Here is a 24,177-nt window from a genome sequence, read left to right as displayed (position 1 = left end):
AACCCAAAAGAGACCATGTTGGCTGGGAGGGCTAGCCTGAAATTTTTCAGTGCCTTCAGCGGCTAAAGCTAGCTTATGGAAATTCCCTACTAAGCAAATGATTTGCTGATGAAAAATGAGAGGTTCCTCTGCCTGTCCTCCTGTACCCTTCCTGTTCAAGGATTACTGAAACTTTTTGCCTTTTAAATCTTGCTAATGCTGCTGGGGCTTGAATTTGGCCTTTTAAAATTCTAAAATCCTCTTTGCTATTGTTACTTCTGTAACAAGGCAATAGTTTCTTCATTAGCAAACGGGAATTCCCTGGTTGTGTTCCCAACAGGAACCGGTGCTATGCTTGGATGCCGCTGAAACCTTTAACGCCGGCACTACTGTACTTGGTACGCTGAGAGCCGCACTTGAATGAAGCAGCAAAAGCAGAGAACAAGAGCTGCTTTGTTTTGGGTAATCCTCAACTGCGCTGGGTTGGAACTTGTGGAGTATCACACCATGCATTAGATGCAAATACGTGTACATACATAGACAGAGCACACCTCTTTATTTTCTGAGGGGAACTACACTCTGGCTTCTAGTTTGGGTGTTTGGCACTGTTGCTATATTGTTATGCTCTTTCTTTTCCCTAGAAAACCCATAGTGTTTCCTTGATGTAACTTTCTGTGCTTTATTTTTGTAAATTTCCCGTTTCATTAGTTTCTTATCATTGCCCAATCTGTAATTGATCAAATCTCTACATTTTCCAGGTGCCCTCTCACTGGGGCAAAGGAGCCGCTGGGGCCCTGACTCTCACTTGGCAGCACAGAGAGCACCCGGATCCTGCCTGGAGGTCTGTGGGGACCGACCCCAGGAAGGTCCCTTCATCTCCTCTGCTACCAGAACATGCAACAAACTTCAGCAAAGACACCAGGTACCGACATGAAGAAACTTTTCATGATTTGTATTATCTTTTCAATTTATATGTTGGCTCGTCAGGAATGCTTGCTGGGGATACACTGACTAACTAGGCTTATAAGAATATAAACTTTTTTGGGGGGGCGGGAGGGTAACCTCTTAGGGAAAATAGCAGCTTATTTCCTATTAATTCTCTCCACTCCGTTTCCATGTGGCCAGGTAAGTCTAAAACATCACAGCTCCTCGCCTATAAAGCCTGACAGTCTTGTCCGTCAGTTCAGAGGCACTGACTGTATTCCCAGGTCTGCGAGACCTCATACATTTCAAGGCTTTTACTGTGGCTCAAACAGCTCAAGAGAAGCCTTTGTATGGAATACAAAGCTATGCTGTCACACTAATACAGCAGTCACTGAATATTTATGACTTCATAGCAATATATCTGCAGTGTTTGTGGGAGTGCTTCTAATTGAAATGGGGGGGTTTCCCCAGAGAACAGATAATTTCCTGAAAATGTTTAATCAACCTATTTAAAATAGAATTTTAATTACCCTAAAGCTATACATGGGAAACAGAAGATTCTGTCATTATTTTAACATCCCAACCTTGTCTCTTTGTCTTATTTTTATTTGTAATGACTCTTGGCACGATGATTTGTTGAAAATAGAAATATAATGTCCCTCAAGGCTCATAAGTCTGAACACGCTCCCCTCTTCCAAATTTGGGTGTCACATTAACATGAAGTTAAGGAGCAACATTTATTTAGATTTAAGGGTTTCTGATTGGAAGTAGTTTTCAGTTTTTCCTAACTAAAGGTCAAGTGCAAGCATCTCTTAGTATATGCAAAGCAGAGATTCAACATTACTGAGAGCTTGAGGTAAGGCTCACTAAGAATAATTTAGGTTTCTAAAGCTGCCTGTGAATAACGCACAACTAAGGGGTTAGTAAAGATTGAAGATTAGAGGCAGTGTTGGCTAACAGCTTACCTGCTTTTAAGGAGGCTTGTGCAAAGCTCAAGTGACTAGGGTGGGGGAAGTGTAAGCTCCTACTTATCTGAAAGTTAAAACATTCTCTTATACCCTCTGCGGGTTGCATACGAGATCCCTTTTTTCCTTTTTTTGTGTATGAAATCGGGCAAGTCTTCTTGCACACTCCTGTATCATCACATGCTCACTTAAATTTTGGAGTATATCACTGTGGGAATGCAGACTATTACACCCATTAAACCATATTAATGTCTTTACTTTTGCTGTGTAAATGCAGCAGAGATTCTTTTGGTTTTGTTCTGGCTATCACTTACCTTAGTAACATTAAACAACACAAAATTTCCTTGTAAACCCGATTCTTGTAATCACTTTAATGCATTAGTAAATAATTAGTACTGATTTACATAGTTTGACTTTAGAAATTAGCTTTACTTTGAGTACAACTGTTTGAAGTAGTGATGAGTACAATTATTATTCCTAGGAAAGACAAAGCTTATAAAAAAAGTCTTAACAAAAAGTAAAAACTAAATTTAATGTATTATAACTTCATAATCTTCACAACTTTTCATGATCGTCCTCTTCTGTGTATATGATCTACTCTTTAAAAACTATCAAGCATTACGGAAAAATTGAAATGAGTTTAACAATAATTAACCAAAGCACGCAATATATCTTTATATAAAACCTCATCTCTCTGTCAGGCTGATCTCCCTGAAAGTGGCGTTAGAGAAGAAAAAAAAAAAGCAACCCCCAAACCACCAAGTTTTTTTAATCTTGCCAGGGCCATTCTACTACTTTACAGCTGTGGCACATGTGCCTCTACATAAACCCTTTGCTTTTCAAATACTAGTAAATTTAGTGCTATGGGATTATAAGGCCTCTGAACCAATCCAAAGACAGAAAACAGCGAGAAAGCTATGGCAAAGCTGTACTTTGCAGAAGAGGAGATCCTCGGAGTTTGGTGTGGATAATTCACAAACAGAATCGATTGAATATGCTGGGTAAATTGTATTTTTCAAGTTCTCCCACATCTAATTCACCTTCTCTCTCCCACATAACAATGTCTAAAAGCAACAGATCACCTATTCTGATCCCAGGGGTAATTCCCCCTCACCCCCTTGAACGATTCATCTCACTTTAGCAATCCGCAATTTATAAGCACCTCTGCTATTACCAAGTTTTTCATAATAGTTCTCTCCAACTTCAGAGCTTTTAACATTCAAAGCTTTTTTTTACGCATTTAGTGTAGGTGACTTCAGCCCCACTCAAGGAAACAGCTCTGTTAGGAAAACCCATGTAGGAGTTGAGCTGCCTCTTGAAGGAGGAGTTAAAATTTTTCATTTTCAGGTCATGCCAGAAGGCCAATTTTTTGGGTCTTATGAGAACTTTGGAGGAGGGGGGCCTGAACAAGTGATCTAGCGGATAAGCAGCAGCAGAGGAGGTACCTATTGTTTTATGGTGTGGGCACTGTACTCCAGTGAGCAGGAGGGCAGGTGGCTCAAAAAATGAGACATGGGAACACAGTTCTCACACGGAGCAGCTGTGTTCTTTTTTGCATGAGAGAAGGGTGGCAGAAAAGACCTCAATGAAGATTATCCATTTTCAGTGCCACAAAAATGACACTACAACAGTGTAACATGTTCCCCCCACTTGGAAAAGTTGGAGAGGCAACTTAATCAAAGTAACTTAGCTAACAAAACCTTTCAAATTACATGCCTTCAGGAATACATTGTGTCGTTTTGTTACAATGCGAGCAAATATTATTTAATCCCTTTTGTAACTATAATAATGCAAAATTGCAAATACTACTGATATCTAAAACGGTAGCCTTTTGTTCTGACACTTTCATGTCCTGAACTCATCTGAAGGAAAGGAAACTGAAGAAGAAAATCTAACTCTGACTTTCAGAGCTGTTCAGCACAGACTGTTCTTGCAGAGATCAACGACCTGAAGAAATTCAGTGCCTAAGAAAACCAAGGGATTGGAAATTTGTTAAAGATCTCAAGGAAAAGATTTGCACATACATTAATAGAATGCAGACATCCTTGTTCTTGGCCTTAAACTTCTAATGCCAATCATCCTTCCATGCATAAGAAAGGTTGCACGACTCCTTCATTTTCAGAGGAATTAGCAAAATAAGAAATTTTCCAGGTGCCTATTTCACTGTATCCTGTTGTCAGAACGAATGCAAGGTAATTCATGAAGTCTGCAAACCGCCTGAGTTCTAAAGAACCCTCAATCCTAATGATCAAGTTTCACTGAAAGGTAGACATACAGTTTTAAAACTGCTATGAGGCATAGAACAATAGGAAACGGCTTCAAGCTGCATTGGGGAGGTTTAGATTGGATATGAGGAAAAATTTCTTTACTGAAAGAGTGGTCAGGCACTGGAACAGGCTGCCCAGGGAGGTGGTGAAGTCACCATCCCTGGAGGTGTTCAAAAAACACGTAGATGCGGCCCTTCAGGGCATGGTTTATGGACATGGTTGATGGTTGGACTTGATGATCCTAGAGGTCTTTTCCCACCTTTTCTATGATTCTGTTCTATACATGGAAGCACACAGGTAGCAAATAGTAATTAAAGCCCTCAGCTATTAAAGATCTCATTAATTGCCCCAAATCAAGAAACCCACAATCACTAACACAAACACCAGCAAAATTTTCTGTTTATGGAGACAGTATCATCACCTGTAAGCTTTCCAGCACTTAAATGACCATCAGTCTCCTGGTTAGTCAGCATTTCTAGACACATCCTTGCATATCTATACCTTTAAACTTTATTTCAATATTCAATATGTTTGATACTGCATGTGTTATCGGTACATAGGACTACGCTCTACTACAGCTTATAGTTGCATAAAAATTAGTTGCAATAGCTAATGGGAACTCTCTTCTCTCACCACAGCTCAGGTAAGTTTCCCACTGCTTGCAAGTCTGCCCTGAAGTAACAAGAATAGGTTGACACCTGACAAAAAATAAGTTCTAGGATAAACCAGAACGTATGACGATTATGGTTTGTCTTGTGAAACCAGACCTCTAAGATGCACTTCCATTCTTTCACTACAAAAATGCACTCTGATGGAAAGTACTTCCACAAGCGTTAGTTTCCATGACAATGTCTCCGTGTGTGTTCATATACGTGCTCTTACCTCTGTTAATTAGGCATCTGTTCCTTGTCTGTTAGGCTCCTAGTTGGAGACTAAAAAGAAATAGACGCAATTAATATAGTCATGTATATCAATGATAAATTAGGCCAGTGCTGAATGTCCTTCACAGCTGAATAATTCACAAAATACATAACTAGGATGAGTCACTTCTAATGTGTTTTACTTTAAATGCGAATACAACACATGTCCCTGGGAGCAGAGGAGCAAGAGACATCCACAAAAAGAGGCAGGTGTTGTGTGGGAGAGTGACGTGAGGTGGAGTTTGTACAAATCTTACTTCTAACAGCATGGGTCGTCTTTATTGTGGCAATTAGGAGGGGCTGAGGGGTACATGGATATCCAGTTGTCTTGGTGAACTCAGTCAACAGTTTGCCTGTGGGCTTGCCTCATGAAGACCCGATTTAGTGACAAATGGGCAGGAAACTGATTTTTGTTATTTGAGCATCATGTGAAGCTACAAAATACTTCAGAAACTGGAAATAAGCCAGGCTAAAGATGTAGCTTCACAAGTCCAGTGGACTCACTTGTAAATTACCAACCAATAAGTATTTTCAAGACTAGAGGTCCTGGCTGAAATGCATACTGTTGAAGTGATGAAAAAAACCCAAAACTCTCTTTTCTATGACTTCCTCAGTCTCCACACATACAAAAGCTCGTATGTGCTTCAGGATCCCAAGTTATTTCAACTTTGCTAACTGAGCTGAGTACAGAAGTTTGAGGTCCCATGGATCCAAATATCAAAATTAGGGTCTGTCTTTGTTCATCTTCCATTGACCTATCAGAGACAACAGAAGTTGGTTAACGTGCTCAAAATTAAGTGCTGGTTCTTTGGTTTGAGGGAACTCTACTTAGATACTACCTGCAAGCTGGAGTGGCATCAACTGATGAATAAGCAATCTGTTAGCAACTTGGACTAAAAACAAGGTGCTGATGAGGGTTGAGGAATGAAGCCAGACATTTAGGATCACAAACGTAATCAATAACCTGCCAGGCTGTGCAAGGTGCATAGTGCTCTCTTGAGTGTTTTTTGGATGAAGCTGAGGAAGAGATTTGGTCTTTGGCAGCTAGTTGTGAGCAAATTTAATTAAACCAGACCTGCTTTACTGGCATAGGCATCTACAAATCTGGAAATCAAAATCTGGAAGAAGAAATTCTGTGGAGGATGCCTTTTCTGCAGTGGATGACCTGGCTGTTCACAGTGCCTTACAGGAGTGAGTCAGTATTAAACAGACTATAGCAACGGACAGTAAAGTTGTCCTTCTTGGATATGAAGGCCGCTTTCACTGTAAGTACCTACTGATTTTAACAGCTAAGAAATAAATGGTTTCAGTTGAGTTCCCTGTGGAGAAAACTTCTGACCTTTCCACAACAGGCCACCTACCTTGCCAGTCTTGCCAAGGAACCCAAGACTGGAACAGATGCAAAGACTGAATTGTTTATTTGCCCCATGGGTATATTTGTCACTGGAGGACTACGAAGCACCTGATATGTTTCCCAAGACCTACCTTCATTCAAAACCATTGTGTAAGTTGCTGGCATTGAAATAATAAAAGAGAGTCAAGTTTAACATTTGCTTAATGCAGTATTAGTCTACTGAAGTCCATCTGAGTTATAGTTCGTCTTCTGTGGCCTCTATCTGGCTCACTACCTAGCAACGAAGCAGTGACACCTACTACTTGGTTCTTGCTGCTATGCCAAGAGTGGAGAACAGCGTATCAGTCATTCCTGGTTTTGATGAGGAATCTTACGCTATACTAGCTGTAGCCCTAAGGACCCAGTTCAAGGTTCTGCAGAGACTAGCTATGAGGGGATAAATAACTACAAGCAATTCAAACCATCTTATGTAGTTTCAGCAATCTTGCACTTATTTTTAGATGCTGTATGACTAAATCTGTGGGATGTGGCACATAAGGTGCCATAGCGTAACTGCAATAGAAGGCAGATTTTGAAATCTCATTTTCAGAAACAGCTAAATGAGATTCACATGGGTAATTCAAATGTCCAAAGACGTAGATAGGCATCATATAGGTTTTTTTTTTTAATTCCTATGTGCTAGAAAGTATGGACACGGACTGCATATGAAAGCTGCATTATCTTTTAAGACTTTAGAGAAGTTTCCTTTAGTCATCCTTACATAAATGCTGGCTAAGCTGCTGCTCTTCATTCTGTTAGTAGAGATGCACAAACCCAAGACTCTCAAGCCTCGGCTTATGCTTAAGGGTATAGGCAAAGGATCAGTTACCACAGTGTAAGCTGAGGTCTAACCAAGTTTGTATGCTCGTGCCTTGTGGGACCCCACCACAGCAGCAGCATGTGTCTGCCTTAGCATGAGTGCGCAGCATCGTACTGTGAGAGCAGCACACATCTACCTCGCCATGGGCACATTCTGTCTGGCCCAATGTGGCAACATCCCCCAGAGGAGACTTATGGCTGAGGACTTCAAATGCCAAGACACGCCTCATCCGTTCAGCTGTTTCAAGTCTGTTCTTTCCATTCTTTCTTGTCTCCTACCCTGTAGTATGTCACGGTTGGCAAGGTGGCTTTCCAAATAGTGTATGAGCCTCGCTTATAGATAAAGTTTGCCATAGACAATAGGCTACTTCTAGTTCAGTACATTGGTGGTGTCAGGAAAGATGATGAGGAAAACTTTAAATACATCTGGGCTTTTTGTCCCCAAATCATTTATGTATTTCGATGAAATTTTATTAGAGCTATTTTTTTTGTGGTGGTTGTTCTGTTGGCTAACATGTTACTTCTCTTCTTGGAAAAAAGATAGGATATTATCAATGTCTATGGCAAGACCATATGTGTATTATACAGCAATGAGCTAACTCATTGTCTGCGCCTGTGCTTTCTGCAAATAAACTTTCTACATACTTAGTTGTTCTTAAAATAGGTTTTTGTAGGTTTTGTAAAATAGGTTTTTCACTCCAAGAGTGACAGAACTTTTTGCTTTACAGTTGATTATTTTTGGGGGTGTTATTCAGTCCTGTATTAAACTGTTGCAAAATGAGACATGAACTTTGAGATAGCATCAAATGTTATAATGGAAGACTGAACTGAGTGCCACTCTCATTAATAACTTTCATTACAGTGGAAGAAAGATTAAACTTATCAAAAACCTAAGAATTATGTTCCATACTAATTTATAGGAGATATTTTCTTTTCTCATTAAAATAAAATCAAATTCCTTTTCTAACAGGCTTCCGATGTGACCTCTTTAAATCCTCAATCAAGTCTTCAAAAACCATCTATGAAAGAGACTATCCAAATCCTGCTTTCAAACATGGGGTCTGGAGCAGGAAGCCCATGTTTTTAAATGTTCAGGTGGAGAGTCTGTATCAGATGTAAAAACTGGAATTCATTAAACAAATCTGAGAAGTGCTAACATTCATACCTACCGTTTTATGAAATGGCATGTGGAACAAAAGGTCTCTAAAATGAATGTTGTCTGGTCTGCTTTCCTTAGGAACTATGAAAGAGAAAAGAATGTGACCGTCATTTTTGTTTCAGGTACTTTATGTATTTCTGGACTTAGGTATTGGTCTTCTGAGATCCTTCTTTACTCTTGCTATCAATATGCCTCCAGCTCTAGAGGGAGTTCTGTCTTTTAGGAGTTCTTATATTGAAGAATTTAAATCTTTGATAATAAAGTGCACCGTTGGACAAGACAGGGGCCTCCATAATGATTCTTTCCGTTGTATTTCTGCAGTGCAAAGCTGCCGATTTATATGCATCACCGGATATAAGAGAGAGAGTGTAACTGAGGGCAGAGAGGTTAGGATAAGAAGGGAACTTATAGTGATCATTATCTGAGTTACTGGATAATTTCACAAAATTTACAATTCTGGTGTTGATACTACATTTCTGCTGGTATGATTCAGTAACCGAACTCTGGAGGGAGAGGACAGCTACAGAGGCACGACTTATGTGTCTATAAAAGAAAACCCTACAGACCAATACTTTTCAAGAATCACCCTCAGGTCATTGTGAGCTTTGCCTTGCGTATAGAAAAGAGACTGTAGGAACAAATGCAGTCATCCCAGGCCCTCGGGCTCTTGAGCTCCTTGTGAAGGCTTATGGACTGAGATTGTTCATGGGCTCAGGATGCTGCACCCCTGCCAACCATGGAGGAGATTAAAGCTGAAATATAAATACTCTGGACTGCAACCCTGGCACTGGGCCGCATAAATACAACACTGTCTAACAGAATAATGAAAGCAGTACTGTGGATTATTCTTCTGTTTTGCAGTAAGGAGACAACATATTTAGGTGATAATTTTAAATGGCGATATACAAATGGTACTAAGTCCAATGTGAAAAAGAAATACTATGCTTCCCTTCCAAGAACATGGACGTACTGAAGTTTACAGAAATCATAGGCCTAAAGTCAATGCCATCTAATACAATCTTTTCATAATGACGAGAGAAAATAATTTGCAGGAAATACAGGTGATCTAAATTGCTGCAGATGCCATTCAATCACAAAGGGGAAAAAAGCATCTTAAGTGACCAGCGGTACAGATTTTATTAATGACTCACAATACTAAACTGCTGTAGCAGTGGAAAGTTCATCAAGAATTTGCAAGTGCAAACTGATTGCTGATTTGCAAATAAAACATTGAAGTCATCAAGTAAATTGTTCCAAAGAAATCATCTACTGTAATTGTGATGAAAGAGTAGGAAACGGGCTACAGAAAAGCTGAGCCAGAAAGACTTGGTAAATTTTCCTCCCCATTAACTCTCAGTGAGCTCATCTTTGGGACGAAATCTTGACCCTGCTGAGGGCCTGATTACACTAAAACAATTTAAATGTGGTCAGATACAGAAAATTCTCATTACAAATTCAATGCCTGGTCCAAAAGTCTGCTTCTGCTTTGGATCAGACCTTTGCAGTGTACTTACAGTGCAAGGCTTCAGTGTTCTGAAATGCAAAGAAAGTGCAACTTACCATTCAGATTTTCCTTTTCTAGTCTGTTTCCAATAGTGGTGTCTCTAAGGTGGTGCATTTTTTCCTTTAAGTAAAAAAAAAAAAAACAAACCCCATAAAACAAGCAGTAGAAATCAGTAACGGAAGCTTACTGTAGAAATAACGAATACCTATAAAAAGCTGGATTCTTTAGTATTCTGAAGTCTAAGCTGCTCTCTCCAGAAAAATAATTTTAAAAGGCTGAAAAATGTCTATGATGCACAATAAGTAGATGCTAATTTTAGCATTTATACCTAAGAGTCTTGCAGAGTTTTTCCTATCAGTAAGTTACATTGATTGTGGTGTTAGATTACAGAGGATTGGGAGTTTATTTTTGCTTTGGACAAGCAATTTTTTTCCTCAGAGATCCCAGTGAAGACCAGACAACTGCAGTGGTATTGTGAAATAAATTCATCATGTTCATGTTGGGGTAACAGTGAAAGACTTTTCTATGGTATAAAACCAAAGAAAAGTCACACGTGCAATGCAGGGTATAAACCACCACTAGAAAGTAGCTTCTTCCCTGAAGCAGTGAAAACTGGCCAAGTAAATCCTCCTTGAAATACATGCTTACAACGTAGTGCTGTTATCTTTGCACAGATTAGATATCATCTTCTACCACAAGTAGCTCCCCTGACTGATAGAGCAATACCAGCAGTTCCCATCTGCGTGCTTGGCTGCAGACAGATTTGGAAGGGGGCATCCACCACACTCACAGACCACTGTTGACCAGCTAGTGCTGTGCTGCTGGTGCCCAGCTGGGAACCGGGCTCCTGAACCGTTCTAAGCCCTTGCGCTTTTGCTGTTAAGCGTTCCACTGTGATGACAAAGCTCATACTCTTTTTTTCAGTAAATAGAAACACAAAGAACATTTCGTCTCTCTTCACTGGCAGCATCTGCTAGCTCTCCCACTCTGTATGGTAGACTAGCTTTAGTTTTCTTCTTTCTACTAAATGTACTTAAAGGACAACAAGAAAATATTTTTTTGTTAACGCAAGACCTCATATAAAATGAGGGCATAACCTCTTCCTCCAGCTGTCTCCTTAGAAGTAATTAACAAACCTCCTCACCATGCCTTTCTCCTTCGCTTCTAGCTCTGATGCAGTTCTTTCAGTGACTCAGTGTGTGGGCTTTTGTAAATCCTGGTTTTGTGCACCTCAATTTACTCCGTACATTGAATATAAAGGAGCTGAAGAGCACTGCTAACAATTGTGAATTTCACAGTTCAACACTTTCAGAGAGGCATAAGCCTGATGTAAGCCAATGTATATTAAAAAGGTATGCTCGATACCGTTATGTTTCTGTTAGCTGACACTGTTCAATAGTGCATTTGGTTTGTTCAGCTATAGAAGGTTTGTGGTTTCATAAAAGCTGCATAGACCTAAGCATGACCTAACAGATTAGAACAAAAGTCTTGAAAGATGATCATATTTAACTCAGGATTTTAACCACATGCAACAGCACCTGAAGTTAGGCAAAATAAATTCAGGAAGCCTCTCAAGTAATCAAACAACAGTGCAAATGGCCATCTAGAAGATTCAGAACCATAAGCAGCAAGCTCCTTGGGAGCTGATGGGCATGTAAATCATGACTCTTATTTTTGACCTCACGTGTAGGAGCCAAACAAGTGTTTGTTTTTGGAATTTCTGATGAAGATTCCTATCCAGAAACATAAATTTCAGACTTGTACCTGTTGACTGGGCTGTAGTCCCTGTTTTTCATTCTGCCACTGTTTAAATCTGTCAAGTGCTTCATCCACAGAAATTGCCCCCTTTTTCACCTGTTTCTGCAAGTGGATGAGTGCTTCCTGTTCAGCAGAGATGTTGTATTTCGCAGTGCTATCAGTTATTGTGTCAGTGTGGCCTCTGTGTGCTCCTACAAAATGAGAAAGAAAAAGGTAGAAAATATTAACCCATTTAATTCCTTTCTCTTTATGATACAAGCACTTTTTTCAACAGAGGCATGTAAGCAGTGGTTTTATAATCTGCCATCAATAAAATCGCACCATCTTTAGGGTGTCTCCCCCCCCAACGAGAGAAATGCAATGAATCAATAAGCATTCTACCATTGCACTTTGACAGAGTAGAATCTTGAACATTTCATTCATTACTATTGCTCTGATCCATGGATTCTCCATTAGTGTCAGTTCAAATAAGAACTTCCTTCTAGTACTAAAGCTATAGTACTGACATTTTAAAGAAAATTGTTGTTATGTTAACACAAAAAATATGCACAGTGCCTTTTTTCCCCTTCCTTCTCAACTTCATACATTACATTTCTGAAAAGCTGGGGCTGAAAATTGGTTAGAAAGCATTTTGAAATTTCATGTGATTTCTTCCCCCCAAAATATTGAATTACTAAATTGAATAAAGCAGACAGTGACAAAAAAAAACATTACAGTCTAGTCCTCCTAGAGATTATGGTATAGGTGCACAACTGGAGGGGCCCAGGCACAGGACCTTGCACTTGGCCTTGCTGAACCTCATGAGGTTCACATGGCCCCATTTCTCAAGCTTGTCCAGGTCCCTCTGGATGGTATCCCATCCCTCAGGCGTGTCAACTGCACCACTCAGCTTGGTGTCATCTGCAAACTTGCTGAGGGTGCACTTGATCCTAATGTCTGTGTCATTGATGAAGATACTAAACAGTAGTGGTCCCAATACAGATCCCCAAAGGACACCACTCGTCACTGATCTCCATCCGGACATTGACCCATTGACCACTACCCTCTGGATGTGACCATCCAGCCAGTTCCTTATCCACCAAACAGTCCACCCATCAAATCCATCCTCTCTCCGATATACAGAGAAGGATGCTGTGGACACCAGGTCAGAGGCCTTACAGAAGTCCAGAGAGATGACATCCATAGCTCTTCCCTTGTCTGCTAATGTGGTCACTCCATCATAGAAGGCCACTACGTTGGTTTTCAGAGGTATGCCACCAATATTCCAACACAGTAAGGTCTGGAAGTGTCTGTATTTTCCTAAGTGGTTTAGCATGCATGAAAAGTAATGTCAGTAGCGCTGGAGACTGCAGTTCCCCACTGCAGAAATAAACAGGCGATGACACACTGCTCTATATGCTTTAATCCTGACCTGCTATTTGTTAACAGAAGAGGGAGGGAACACACTCAATGTTCAGTCATTTTGTACATAACATTGTTAATTATTTTAGCATACCATTAATGGAATTTATGGTAGCAACATTTTGGTGTGGTACAACTCCAAAAACAACTGGACTGCCACGAGTAATTCATTTTACACAGGTCCTGGGGTACCCAGGAGAGAACTTTTGCTCCCCACACTGCTTCCTTTTCATGGATGGAATTAGGGCACAGCTGAGCCCTCCCGCCCTTCCTTTTCTTGATTTTTTGTCACAATGGAGAAAGGAAATGCAAAAGCGTAAAGTAACTCTTCCTCTACAAATCTTTCCCACAAGACTGTAACTTTTATTTTTCTTTTTTAATCTGCTCTTTTAATGCTGCAACACCATTCAGGATATAAATCATATGTGGGGCAAACAGATGCTAAATAAGTCAAAATCACAGCACAGCAAATCTCTACTAGTTCTACTGAAAAGCATCAAGGCAGTTAAAAAGCTAGATTAAATTCTGTACCGGGCTTCCTGGCATTGCAGTACGTCCTGTCATCACTGGGCACTCGAGCAGCCTTTTGCTGAAACACTACAACAAAATAAAGAATATAAGGAAATTGGTGAAAAATGGCAATAAAAACCATCACACATTCTGAACGAAGGAAGGAGGCTCATGAAAGCAGGCTGGAATAAATTTCTTGTTCTAGCCTAGGAGTAATTCTCAACCCACTTGTCAGTCTAATGTTAATTACTGGAAAAATTGTTCTGTTGCACAGAATGGCAGGATTACTGATATTACAGATCTCATGACAAGAAGCTTTGAAGAAATTAAAATAGATGTAGCACATTAACATATTACTTGTTTAGAAAAAAACAGCTAGATCTCGGAGTTCTTCACATAGTACAGACACCTACTGTAGCCTGTTTCTTATTTTATGGGGGAAGCTAAGGCAGAAAAAATCAATAGTACTAGGTGAGAATAATGACACTGCTTAAGAAAGAGTATGTGTATATTTTCCTCTACTTTATTCAAGCACTAGGAACAGCAAAGCATGATCACTTATTCCATGAGAGTAGCCCATCATCACCACTCCTGCGAGGTGCCCACAGTACAGCCAGCCAGGATACTTCCTGAAATGCTGCAGTCAAACTTTTGCTGGTGGCATATATAAAACCCAGCTGGTGGGAATTGCTTGGTTTTTGACATGCCTACTGCCATACAGGCTTCCCCTCTCAAGCCTCAGTTCTGATTTTAGCTAAACAAGTTGATAATCTAGCCTAATTCTTCCCCATTAAGTAATCTTTCTGGCACTACTGCAATGCAGCAAACGTGCCAGTTCAATGGCGCAAATATTTGCTTGGGGACCAAGGCCCAGTACAACAGAGCTCTGCTGAAGCGCCAGAGCAGGCAAGCTCTGCACGGTACCCCGGAGTCCTGCCTTCTTGCTCCTGCTGACCGGAGAAACCCAGTGGACCTTGGGTGCCTCCCTGTCTGCCTGCTCAGGCTGCCTTGTACAAGGCATCCACTTCTCTCAGGGAAACTTGTAAAATGGATGCTCAAGACCACCGTGACATCTAAACTCTGCACATGCTACATGCAGAGGTGAGGAAGGAACAATTCCTAAGGGTGTATTTTCTACACTGCAGAATAAAGTCTTTACACTAACAACTCCTGAGCAGGCTTGTACAGAAGGTGATGATGAATGAGAACAGGTGGGGACTTGACGTTCCTTAAAATGTTCTCAGGCTAAATGGAGAGAGTAAAAGAACTATACAGGCAGTGCGATCTGCTGATGTTGTGTCCCTAGCTTCAGTCTAACACTGATAGATTTCAGCTTTTGTAATACTACAAAATTCTCCGTAATTGTCAAAGAATCCTGCTAAATATGGTTGCAGTGTTTTCTTCTTTTTAAAGAAGAAAAGTAACCAGAACACACAGGTAAGGCCATCAGCCTGAATTTTACTGTGTAAGGAGAAGAGATATACTCAACAATGTCCCTGATTGGAAAGCACTTTAATTGATAGGCTTTGAAATTTCTGCTGAGTTTTGCAGCGTTGGAGTAATCAGAAATGGAATTACTCTTCCAGTTCAAAGTAAAATTGTTAAAACCACTTTACATGCCGCATCTTACTGCAATATTTTAGTTGGCAGCAAGTAATCAGTGTGGCTGAGGTCAGTGAAAACAAATTCCTGTTTCTGGAATGCCTGGAAAGATGTCTGCACACACCACTGTACAACTGCCACTGGCTTAGGGAAGACTCCAGCAATTTACTCTTTCACTCCCACATTCTGATCACTTACAAACTGCTTGAATGCAGTAGCGGAATGAAAGAAACAGGTAATCTTGCACAGGGATATACTCCATTCTTTCTTATGGAAGATAGAGTGAATATTCCTTCAGTAAAGCAATATGAACATGGCAATTTTTTTCAAGTGTCAGAATGCCACAGTCCTTCAGCTGAGGAAGGATATATTTATATTTTCAGAGCCTCTCTGCCATAGGCAATCTGATTAAAAATTTGCGGTACTTCTATTACGCTTTTACTTAATATGTACCCTTCAGTAATATCTGTATGATCAGCAGGAGAGTCCTTTTGACTTTTTAATCACATTGTGACTGGTTAAAGTACCCATAGATGCTTCTAAGTCAAAATCTACAAATCAAATGTCCCAACCTGACATATGCTATGCTACAACGTATCTCCTCTTCTCTCAGAGTTAAAGGAGGCTGAGAGAACTAATCAGTTATTCTACTTTATTCCCTCTCCTCTTTTCAGTTGCTACAGGACACAGATGAAGTTCTTTGCATGCCCTAAATACATTTTTATGTCTTAGGTAGTGAGATCGCTTTTTAGGAATGTAATGTAACCTCAATATTTCTCCAGGAAAGCAAACTTAGAGAGTAAGAAACTTCTGCAATATTTTCTAGAAGGACATGAAACCAGAAAACAACATTTACACAGTGTGACAGAACACAAATTTTGTGGCAAATATGCAGAAGTCTGGGAAAATCCCTAACAGAAGGTTTGGAAAGTGAATGAGATCCAAGGAAATCTGAATTGCCTTTTTTAATCTCAATGGGACTAGCTGCGGATGTTGTTCCAGGCTGTCTGCACATCCAGGTAAATAATGTTATGAGGCCTGAAACGTGGTTAATATTTTCACGGTTATCACCACAAACAGAAGGGCTAGAAACATTTGAAATCTAAGTCTCTTGTGTATAATTCTGTACCAAGAAGAGCATTTTATAGTCACACACTGAGCAAGAAGCTGTGATGAGTATAAAGGGTCTAGAAAGAGAGACTGACATTTTTTACAGTAGCTGCAGGTTGACAAAAAGAACCGGAATTTGATTTTTGGAATTAATTGAGGTTCTAACACAAAGCCATAATGGGAAGGAATCAGAGATGCACTATGACATTTCAAAAATTGCTTAGTGGTAGGCCAGTAAGAAGTGACATAACGAGAAACACAGGCAATCAAAATGTGGGAAGAGATATTCTGAGCAAGGACAATTTGTGTAAGTTAAGGGGTGATGATCAACCAAGATATGGTTTCTAATTTACATTTTACTTTACCCAACTAAACTACGAGGGATGTTGCCTAATTTGCTGTATTAGCAACGTCACCTCTAAAAATCAAACAACTGTTTACCACTATACACTAGCAATTCAAATAAAGCTACACCTACCCTCTGGAAAAATATGTGAGCTAATCATACCTAATACTTACCTACTTACTCAACACATTCAGCAGAACAAACACAAAGGAGAAAATACACAGCAAAAAAAAAAAAAATAATCAATAGATATCACTAATTTGAATTCAGTTTGTCTAGGGAAATTCAAGATGCATTTATTCATCAGCTCCATTGAGCTGCTATTCCAAACAAAATTATCTATCGCCACAACTGTTTTATTTAGGAAACATTCAAAATTAAAATCCAAGGGAACAAAATCTTTATAGAAACACAAGGCTAAGTGAAAACGCAAATTAATTAATACACTAGGGTTGCAGTTATTAACACATCTCAACTCAGTTGCAAATTACAGTGAGTTTGTAAGCTTCCTCCTTGTTCTTAGTAGGGTTTTGCTTCATTCATTTTAGAATTGTCACGCAATTAACTCATGATTAATGGAAGAATGGAGGAGGAGGAGGGGTGAATTGCTAGTTGGGATATGTTGCAGTGAGAGGCTCCTACCTTTGCCTACTCCATTTTTTACCCATTATTTCAACATTTAAACGGCGTGTGCATAGAACCTAGGCAAATAAAACTTGCAAGTTCTTTTTCTGGTAGGGATTAGATTGTAAATTAGTTGTAGCACACCGAGGGATGACAAATACACAGAGAATACTAAGGAAGGAATATAGTAGAATGATGTTTATTATTCAGGAGATGAGAACTCTGCAGATGTTTGTTCACATCTTTTTAGATCTCATTTTCCTTTTGTCTGTTTTGTTTGCTAACACACTGAGCATCACTCAGCATGAGGACTAGACAGAGGTCACCAATGCAATGCTAACCAATAAGTTTTGGAAGAGATGATTAAGGACCATTCCTAAAATTTATACAAAATGTTTCACATATTTAAGATTAAAGCACAAAATTCTAGTTCTTCATAATATGAAATCAACTAAGGAAGTGGGACACTGTAAACAGTATGGCCTCTCTTATTTTTCCAAGGCAACACAGCTGAGCACACAACAACAGTGCATCAGCATGCCTCATGACTCTGGTCTAGTTAGGTCCAAGCACGTGGAGGAGGGATGGCTGTGCTGTGCCGTGCAAAGTAACAAAGGCTCAAGTCCCACCACCTATCCTGTTATGGTAGCATAGGTGTCTGAATGCACTTACACCGTCAGAAAGCAAGGGAAAAAAGACCGGCCAGTTTTAACTGCACTGGTGTGAGAAAACCAGTGGCCACATCTAAAGTGGTACAGAAGTTCTGATCCATTCTAAATGTGCTGCCTGACACTCAAGACATTTATGAGAACATGCAACAGTCATTTCATCAGAATAAAGACTAGGTGATGTCAAATGCACTTTCAGAAATATCAAACTGCCGTGGTGCTCCATTATTTGCAGTGGCCCAATGCTGCCCGAGTCTTTCAGCCACAGCATCACACCTGCTTATCACAACTTATACAGGCTGTTGTCAGCCTCTACCTTCCACAGCCACATAATTAGTCAGTTGAGACTGAAAAAACCCAGTTTTCTGAGATCAAAAGTAAAATGACTTAAAAAAGAATCAGAGTGTAATGACAATGTGAAAACATTAATCCAAAAATAAACATATGCTCACCAGCAATTCTCTTCCCAATTTGCAGTAAGATTCTGAGTCTGTCAAATATGAGCTCAAATCTGTTAGAATCTCAGTGACCTTGATCAGGGAGGAACCTCAGGAGACTACACAGAGATGACTCCCCACCACCACTCAGGCAAGATAATAAAAGTAATACCAGAACCCCTTCTTACAGCAGGAGTAAAGAGTGAGAGAGAAGAATAGGTACTGGTGGTTAGTTTCAGATGCCGTTCAGAAGGTGGTGTCAATGTACTTGCTGTACCACACATGATGAAGAGAACTCTCCCACTGTTGCTCTTGTCAGAAATTTAACTTAGTGGATTATGGAATTTGGAAGGACTCGAGCAATATACTCAAGGATATTTGCTCCAGCATGTAAAACCTGAATGTACCTCTGCTGTCCCATTTTTCTTCAGTAGGGAAAAGCAAAAAGGGGAAGACTCTACATCTAGCTTTACCTGTTCTATTTAGAACAGTTTGCTTTTCAACCAGGCAGCATCCTATAAATATCTTCTCTCTGTGCACCTTATTCAGTACATGTTTCAATCTACAAAAGTAAAGGTAGCAAAAAAATCTGATTGGATGAACACAGGGGACAAAACCAGTATAGCACTTTCCAACCACATCTGTAAAAACAGTCTAAGTGCTCTAAGACAGCTGAACAGTGGTTCTTAGTATTTTATTCATGGAAAAAACATCCTTGAGTTGGGGATACATAATCAAATTCATCTGCAGTGCAGTATTTTATACTCACTGTAGGAAAGTACTAAAAAATTCCTCTGTGGGACATAAATGTTCTGCTGTTTGCACGGGCTCCGAGGTTTCACTTTGGAAACCCCTGCTTTAGAGCATTTAAACAATCTGCGTAATAAGAACTACTAACTCAGGACGCAAGCACTATCGTTCCCAGTAATCAGCCTGGTAGGTTTCCAAGACACTAACAGTTCTGTTCTGGATTTGTTTTTTTTTTATTTCATTCGGGTTTATGTTGCCTTTTCTGTACAGGAGATATTCCACCTCCCTGAAGTATCCACTGGCTGCTACTTTTTCTGCATACCCTATGATTTTGATGAGCAATGCAAATGCTATTCTCTTCTGGGATAGTAACCGGGAAATGTATTTTTCCACTGTTAACTTTTAACCCTAGCGCCAAGTCCCACAGACAGCTATCTTTCAATAGTAAAATGTTTCCAGTGCACAAGAGGGGAAATGCATTCCTTCAGGGATTTTTGAGAGGTTTGCAAAGGTACAAAGACTATAGCATATGAAGTTTTATTTATGCTGTTGTAGGACAGGTGTCCTTGCTGCAGAGAACCCCTCCCATACTGGTGGTCTCTGATAAGAGGTAAATGATCAAACCAGGACAGTAATGTAATCCTTAAGCCCTGAGGCAGTAGTGGTAGGTCAGACTTCAGGAATGGTAGGGAGGCATTACAGAAACTCAGGCACCTGTCCTAAGAATACACCGGGGACTTAAGTTTCTAGCTCAATCAAATCTGGTATCAATAGGGAACATTAAAATTGCACTGTAAACGGAAAACACGACACCTTCATACATTTATTTAACAGTTGTTTTGGCAGCACACAATTGAAAAAACACTGAAATAACCTACAAAGGAATACTAAGCACTTGAAGAATGGAAAGGGAGCACACTAAGAGTGCGCACCATCTGGACAACAAGCTATTTGGCATCAGTTTGCAGCTCCATTGGTTGATGAGCCTTTCACACAGAAGGCAGAATTCTTGCAGTACTCTAAATTAAAGAACAAATGTACTCTCTGTTTGTTAAAGATGCAGTACGTTTAGCAGTGTTCCATATAGTAGTTTGCACATTCATTAAAATTTGAAAATAGGATAAACGAAACTGAGTAAAAGCAATTAGAACACTTATGTTTTAAATCTTTCAACTCACTCATGTTTCCCAGAATTTATTCATCAGCAAATTCAGGTCAGATGCTCAAACTGTAAATTACAGTAGTTCAGTTATGACAACTTGCATCACTGAGTGTCTACTGCCTAGGTTTCGATGTGTAGAGCCTGCTCTGAAAGAGACTCTAAAAACGGGCTTGTGAAATTCCATGTTTGTTTTCTATAGATCAACAGTTCCACTATCCTATTCTGCAGAGCAGCAAGCGGTAACCTACATGGAGCAGGCTTTCTGCCTAGTGTAAACTTGAACTTCCAGGTATTTGAAAGGTACTTATTACAGAGAGGGCTGTTCGCTTGCTTTCTTTGTTGCTATTCTCATGGAAACACCACCACTTTTGCTTAACGGAGAAAATATGCTTTTGAAACTTCATGGAATTCAATGTGTGGTGAAAGCCCTCATGGGAATTCAGCCACTTGATTTGTCCTGATGGATACAAAACCTAAATTAAAACAGAAGCACCAGCACACAATCCAAGAGGCAAAAGGCATTTTTGCTTAAAGTTTTTGTTTTGCCAATAAGTGAGCTCATAATTTTCCATCACCTCTGTGTGTACATAAAGGGCAAAAAGGAATCCACCTCTTGCATCTCTGCATGGCACTATCACAACAGCCCCTGCAATCCTTGGAGCATGAAGCTTGTTCTTTCCATGAACTCCCAAAGTACATGGGGATCCAGCTGTGGGTGACTGCGTAGCCTTAACACAGCCCTCCTCTGTGCACTATGCTCCACTCTCTAGTCCCATTTTTCCCATAGGACCTGTGTCTTACTGAACACCAGAAGGGAACAGTTCTGAAGATCAACCAGAACTGGGCAGTGAAGACAACCTGTTTCTTACAGGAATATTATTTGATTTGTTTAGAAGGTAAAAGGTATTTAGTTGAATGGAGAGAGAACACAGACGGAGGGAAGGATGCCTCTGTTAAGTAACTACAGGTTGCTCTGTGGAACAGGACTTCTCTCTCCAACAAAGCCCCAGCATAACCCCAGGCTCACGACTCCCTGACATTCGGGTGCTGACTAGACACACTAATGATTTAATTTGAAGTTCTGAGCACTCATAGTGGCGACTGAAAGCAGTGGGATCTGTGCTTTGAAAGAGTTAACTATTATATAATGCTGTTAATCCCAAGAACGGCATCTTAGTTGCTTCATATTGGGCATCCAAAACGTGAACGGGTACAGAAGAAATCAAAGGGTTTATTATGGGAGGGTCTGAAACAACACATTGGGCCTAGGGCAGCCATGAATTATATTTCAAACAAAAATGGGAACGAAAAACACTGAGGAGTTTTGCATCTTATGCTCCCTGACTTTAAACACTAGATGAAACAAGATATCTGTGATAAATAGCAGCGCACAGCTCTATACTTAAGGACTGTATTGTAGTGTTTGTGGCAGGGAGAAAGAAGTAAAACAGCAAAACGACCTTAATACTAACTTTTTGAGTATTTGACTTTGCAACTTCTGCAATGCTCTTTTTAACATAGTATATGAAAACAAAACCTGAAACTATCATCAATTTATTTGAGGGATGAAATATGTGTATATGCACTAGTCAGAATAATTTTATTTTACACTGATTAGATTAAATTATAAAGCAATGGCTGCAAACACATGCAGATTTTAATGATGGACTGGAATGAAATTTTCTGGTTCTTACAGCCGAAACAATCTTTTTTCCTGATTATAAGCAGTTTAATATAATAAACTGGAAACTCAGATATTGCTAGACTGGCTGAAGAATTTTTTAACTGCTGTGGAGAAGGACAAAAATTGCCAACCCAAGTAGCAAGAAAAATCTTTCAGGTGAAGATATAAAATTCCACTATCTGTCTCAGAAATTCCTGCACAAAACAGGAGGGTGAGAAACTCCAGATCTGGAACTAGCAGGATGGCCAGGCAAAACAGAGGCCTGAGTGATCAGCTGAAGCTTTCTTGAAGTGCTTCCACTTTTCTCATTTATTTTATAAGTAAATGAACTTGAGCCAGAGGCTGATTTCACAGAACAACAGGAAACTAATTTGATGCCACTGCCTGCTCATAAAAGCAAAGCTAACAACCTTGGGGGTGTGGGTGTGTATATATGGATGTGTGTATATGTGTGTGTGTATATATATATATATCTATCTCATGTAAAAGAACCACAGTCCCATCAAAGCAGTTCCTCTGATAGTCTCTTCCTTAGTGACCAGTTAGGGCAGACAAAGCAGAAACACTCCACTGCAATAAAAGACAGTAAAAGCAATCTCCCAAATAAAGCATCTTCACAGTAAGGGTTTTCAAGACACTGACCTGTCTATGATGATGGAGGACCAAGATTTGAGACACTTCTCTAGCAATCTCAGTAAAAGCAGCCATTTCAGGACTTCTTAGTTGCAACAGGCCCCCCTATACACATCCGTTCTTGGATTACACTTCAACTACTGTAATGATTCATCCTTATACCTCCTGAAGATGCTGAAGAAAGAGCAACTAAATGATGAATGCATTTGCCCAGACATTCTGGACCTCACCTGGAGTTATACAGGCTGGAGGCATAGAGCTAGCTAGGGAGAATAAAATAAATCACTGACTGAAATAGGCATGAAAAAGGAGGTTCTTCTCTGTATTTAGTGGGATGATTTGGGAAGTATTAATACTGTTTTAGTGCAAAATGTGCTGGATGGAGTAAGCAATCTACTGGTGTCCTTTCTCAGACTGGTTTTCTACTATTTGTTCTTATGCATATTCTTATACATTGGCAGGTTTTTGTAGAAGAGGCTAGAAATGCAGGCAGTATGGATTTTGGGGCTTACACAGAGATCTCTGGGTAGGTTCACTGAAATTCCTTTTGTTACTTTAACATTTGGCTTTAGTCTGAATTGCTCTACAAGATACCTGAAATCTCTTCCAGCCTTACATTTCCATGAATAGGCTCAAAAAGGTCCCCCAGTTTTCACAGAAATGGTAACAGGACATAATCCTTCCTCACGTGGCCTTTTCTAGCATCTCGCATTGGAGAAAGGATAGCTGAAAGAGGACTTCTCACACAGGCATTTCACCCTACCCTTCTCATCAGAAGAAAATAATTGGCTAAAATCTCTCTCTTAGAATTAAGTAAAAACATTTTGATGAAGAAACTGAAAGGAAGAGCGATTCAAATAGCACATTCTGTATCACACCATTAAAACAGACACACTCATATCTAGCCCAGTGATTCTTATTTTCCATCATATTGTCATAAATTTTGTAAAATTAAACCAAAAAAGTGATGCTATCTGAGATGCAAATTGAAAATTAATATTAGTCAGAAATGTTCTCAGCTCCTTCGAAAGGTGAGAAAAGGTTAACTGAATCAACCAATTTGTTGGTTTGAAAGTAACTGAACAAGGATCTTAATCTTTAAAAAAATATTATTCATCAAATAAAAGATACACTTCTATATTCTACTGTCAAATATTTACAAAGCAGCAGCACTAACCTTGTACTATATAGGGAGTGTTCTCCTCTCTGACTGGCAAACACATGGGACGAGGGGCAGGGGCTGGTGCCCTGTTCAAGATAAAAGACCTGTGTTCATTCCTTTTCTTCCCGTCCTCCTCAGCCAGTATGAAATCATACACAGATTCATCCAGTTTTGCAAAAGTGTATGGGTCTTCCTCCTTGCTGTCTTCCTTGCATGTATCTTGGTCTTCTCTGTAGCGTGCTGTTATGAGTCCATTACCATGTTCTCTTTCACTTCCATCCTCCACAAAATTCCTCTCTGAAAAAGCAAGGAATTGTGTTCCATACATCGGGTAAAGAAAAGGAGATGGGGACTTAAAGCTTTAGAGTTTCCTAAAGTGATTTCCTAATTTCACTTCTAA

At 39.8% G+C, this 24,177-nt stretch overlaps 1 protein-coding gene and 1 long non-coding RNA gene across 3 annotated transcripts in view; one reads left to right on the top strand and one right to left on the bottom strand.

The window, feature by feature from the left end:
* Window positions 1-208: 208 nt before the first annotated feature.
* Window positions 209-6,971, top strand: LOC135313114 (uncharacterized). The gene is made up of 3 exons (XR_010372708.1): window positions 209-441; window positions 738-901; window positions 6,148-6,971. It is a non-coding gene; the product is annotated as an uncharacterized LOC135313114 (long non-coding RNA).
* BANK1 (B cell scaffold protein with ankyrin repeats 1) overlaps window positions 2,208-24,177 on the bottom strand; it is a 154,170-nt gene continuing 132,200 nt past the window's right edge. Inside the window, exons 11-17 of one of the 2 annotated variants that reach the window (XM_064450025.1) lie at window positions 23,793-24,074; window positions 13,621-13,686; window positions 11,695-11,879; window positions 9,987-10,050; window positions 8,437-8,507; window positions 5,018-5,067; window positions 2,208-3,832 (exon numbers count right to left, since the gene is read on the bottom strand). In XM_064450025.1, the coding sequence (XP_064306095.1) occupies window positions 5,023-5,067; window positions 8,437-8,507; window positions 9,987-10,050; window positions 11,695-11,879; window positions 13,621-13,686; window positions 23,793-24,074 (713 nt within the window). In that variant the 3' untranslated portion in view covers window positions 2,208-3,832; window positions 5,018-5,022. The remainder of the gene's footprint in view (window positions 3,833-5,017; window positions 5,068-8,436; window positions 8,508-9,986; window positions 10,051-11,694; window positions 11,880-13,620; window positions 13,687-23,792; window positions 24,075-24,177) is intronic. The other variant, XM_064450026.1, reaches the window with a different exon arrangement.

Source organism: Phalacrocorax carbo, chromosome 4 (assembly GCF_963921805.1).
Source record: "Phalacrocorax carbo chromosome 4, bPhaCar2.1, whole genome shotgun sequence".
NCBI lineage: Eukaryota > Metazoa > Chordata > Aves > Suliformes > Phalacrocoracidae > Phalacrocorax > Phalacrocorax carbo.
Note: the sequence above shows the minus strand (reverse complement) of the source record. Positions and strands in the feature narration are given on the sequence as shown.